Below are 3384 nucleotides of genomic sequence, written 5' to 3' on the forward strand. Positions count from 1 at the left end.
GCGTGTTTAATGCCCAGACACATGAGGCAGCGATCGTGACCATCACCTGGCGCCAGGCAACGACCGCATCCAGAAACGAACAGGTGAAACGGCATCTTTAAAAAGACGATCCGTCGTCTTTACACTGAAAGGGAACTAAATAAATAAATAAAAAACACCCAATACGTGTTGCAGTTCTCTTTCTCTCTCTCTCTCTCTCTCTCTCTCTCTCTCTCACAAACGACCCTTACCAAACAAACTCTGCTAAACCAACCGACCGCCCCCACCTCCTCCCACTGAAGTAGATTAAATTCACACTAGTCCTCATTTTAAACGGAAATTGGATTGATGGGGAAAAGATTACAGAGACAGAGGGCAAGGTGGTGACAGCGGGAGAGAGTGGGGAGGGTGGAGCCGGCATTAACAAAGTACCTCCGAAGCTAATAGTGTAAATGTTTTTCTTTTGCCACCTGTAGCGTGTGTGTGTGTGTGTGTGTGTGTGTGTGTGTGTGTTTCCCCTCCTGATCTTTTTCTTTTTTGCCATAGCAGCAAATATCCTGTTGGCGCAGGATGCAGAGTGGTATCTGGCCCTAAAATCGAACAGACTCCTGGACTAGGGCTTCCATTCATCTCTTGCCCATAAAATTTGATTAGCGCTGACTACAGCACTGCAGGGAGATGGGCTGATAGAGCCAGACTACAGAAGATGGCAACAGCATCCCGCATTTTCATCTAGTCTCTCTCTTGCACGTTATATTTTGTCTCTCTTTATATTTCTTTGTAAAGCACTTCCTATTAATAACAGCCCATCTCTCTCTTCGTCCCTCCTCATATCGTCCTCGGTGTGTGCAATCCTTGCGTGTAGGTATCTAAGATCAGTGAGATAGCGTGCATGTCCTCCTTCCGCCCCTCCTTTCTTAGTGTAAACCGTCCTCTAGCTATTAAACAAAAATGACAGCCGTGATGAGGCTGCGACCAGCGTTAACAAAACTAAACAACTGCTGCCCGGCCCAGCCAGTTGGCCTGTCCGGCGGACACGCCCTCTGTTCCCACATATCACTGTGGCATGTGACCACTCCTCTCCACCAATGACAATGTCCTGAGCTCACGAGTGGATACTGTCTGTCTGCGCAGTGACAAGCTAAGAGGACAGGAGGGGGAAAAAAGAGCTAGACAGACTTGAAGCCCGACAACAAGGTGAAGTTCGTCAATTTAACTTGCACACATTGTGTTTTTTGGGGAGAACACTGCCACTTGTTGATTTGTCACGTGATATTTCAAACCATGTGAGAAAAAAAAAGAAATGTATTCATTTGAGAGATAACGACTCAATCGTCCATAAATTACACTGTATATAAACCAATCTGTGCGCCTGACGCGTGTACCACAAGGTCTCTGTAAATTGATTACAGGCATGAACTGGCACTTGAGCGTCACGTTTCTGCAGAAAAAAGTTATTTAAATTCATGTAAGCCTGCATGATTTAAGATTCATTTGCGATATCGATTCTTCCAGGAGCCTGAGATGTCATTTAAAGCATCAGTCATCCAATCTGCTGAGGATTCACGTCAGCATAAGGGATGAATTTATTTGGCTGCTAATTGTCTGCCTTTGGGAGTGTGTGGGTGACACTTGAAAAACTTTTTGGCATATCATCAATGTGATCATGACAGGCAGACCTCACTGCCCCAAATATCTTTCAATATTTCATCACATTTAAAACTTCTGGACAGTTTCATCAAAAGTCACATGCATTACAACGTGTTTCACGTTGCAACATTACACCAACATAATAGAAAGAATGTAAAAAAAAGACTAAATGTTGAATAACATTTCACAGTTATAAACTGTCAAAATGTGCATGTCCCAATATAATAATAATAATAATAATAACAATAATAATAACAACAACAACAGCCATGTAACAGCCATGAAATTGTATTTTTTTTTTAAACAAAGTTTAGCTTATCATTTCTCTCACAGAACTACACTACCATTGAAAAGTTGATCAGTATGTTTTATTTTTGTTTTGTTTTTTTGTTGTTGTTTTTTTTTTTGTTTTTTTTGTTGTTTTTAAATTAAGAAATTAATAATTCATTTAATTTCAAATAAATGCTGTACTTTTTCAACAACAATTTTCAACATTGATAATAATAAGAAATGTTTCTGGAACACCAAATCAGCATATTAAAATGATTTCTGAAGGATCATGTGACACTGAAGACTGGAATAATGGTTGTTAAAAATTTAACTTTATTACAGGAATACATTTATATAATAATAATAATAAATTAATATTTTTCAAAATATATTAAAATAGAAAAGTTGTTTTAAATTTCACAATTTTACTGTTTCTACTGTATATTTTAAATAAATGCAGCCTTGATGAGCATAAGAGATGTCTTTCAAAAAGACAATTTTTAAATAGTAGTGTATGTTCTTACAAACAACAACAATCGGCAAGATTAAGGGACTACAACAGTAAAAAATAAAAATGAAAATAAAAAAGGCCCTCACTGATTATAAATGTGTAATAAAGTGTAAAAAAAAAAAAATCACTAGTTCATTTAAAAGCCCGTTTTTGATTGCATGTGGTGCTCGGCAAGTTTTCATTTTGAAACATGGATACATCTTTATCCAAGCCTGAAAAATGATAGGAACATCTCAGATGAGTTATTTTTTGTAAGGAGTCTCTGTGCAGGTCTTGGCTCACCTGAGTCTCTCGAACGTTTTCCACTGTGAAGTTAAACCACACTCTGAAGCGAGGGTTACACGTGTCAGGCCTGATGAACAGATCAAACTCAAATTCACTGATGTAGTCAACACGGCCCAGGTTACCTACAGAGAGAATAACAAAGAAGTTTTCCAAAGTTAATTTCAGGCCTTGAATCTATTCAGTAGCTCTATGATATGCTTTAATATATGCATACAGAAACACAATATTTCAAAATGTTATTCTTTAGTTTAACCATGCAGACATATATATGTCGACACAGACAGCAGTGACTGGGAGAGATTTCCCTGTAGACTAATAAAATGGACTATAACTCATTTGAGATCCTACTGATATTTGTGTGTTCACAGTATTCCATTTATGTAAAGGTAAATAAAATACTGTGTTGCGGTCTAACCTTTTCTTTCCCCATAGATTTTGACACACATACACATACTCTTACTGGGTGGGATGGAGGAAGTCAGCCGAGACGCTTGGCAGTCGCTCAGGTGACGACTAGACAGCTTTGGTAGCAGATCGCAGAATAACAAGCCTCAACATGGCTGCCGCAAACAAATAAATAATAACAAACCAGAAAAATGCTTTGTTGGTCAAATATTATCCAGCAAATTTCAAATGGCAAGTAATAAAGTTCAGTCTTAAACAAGAATACTAATGGGAACACACGGAAT

The 3384-nt window shown here is 38.3% G+C and overlaps 1 protein-coding gene across 1 annotated transcript in view; it reads right to left on the bottom strand.

The window, feature by feature from the left end:
- Positions 1-3147, bottom strand: part of LOC107700377 (BEN domain-containing protein 5-like) — a 256153-nt gene extending 253006 nt beyond the window's left edge. The window contains exons 1-2 of the mRNA XM_016502006.1: positions 3144-3147; positions 2693-2817 (exon numbers count right to left, since the gene is read on the bottom strand). Of these exons, the coding sequence (XP_016357492.1) occupies positions 2693-2817; positions 3144-3147 (129 nt within the window). The remainder of the gene's footprint in view (positions 1-2692; positions 2818-3143) is intronic.
- Between the last annotated feature and the right edge of the window lie 237 nt (positions 3148-3384).

This window comes from Sinocyclocheilus anshuiensis, unplaced genomic scaffold (genome assembly GCF_001515605.1).
Source record: "Sinocyclocheilus anshuiensis isolate Anshui unplaced genomic scaffold, SAMN03320099.WGS_v1.1 scaffold477, whole genome shotgun sequence".
NCBI classification, from domain to species: domain Eukaryota; kingdom Metazoa; phylum Chordata; class Actinopteri; order Cypriniformes; family Cyprinidae; genus Sinocyclocheilus; species Sinocyclocheilus anshuiensis.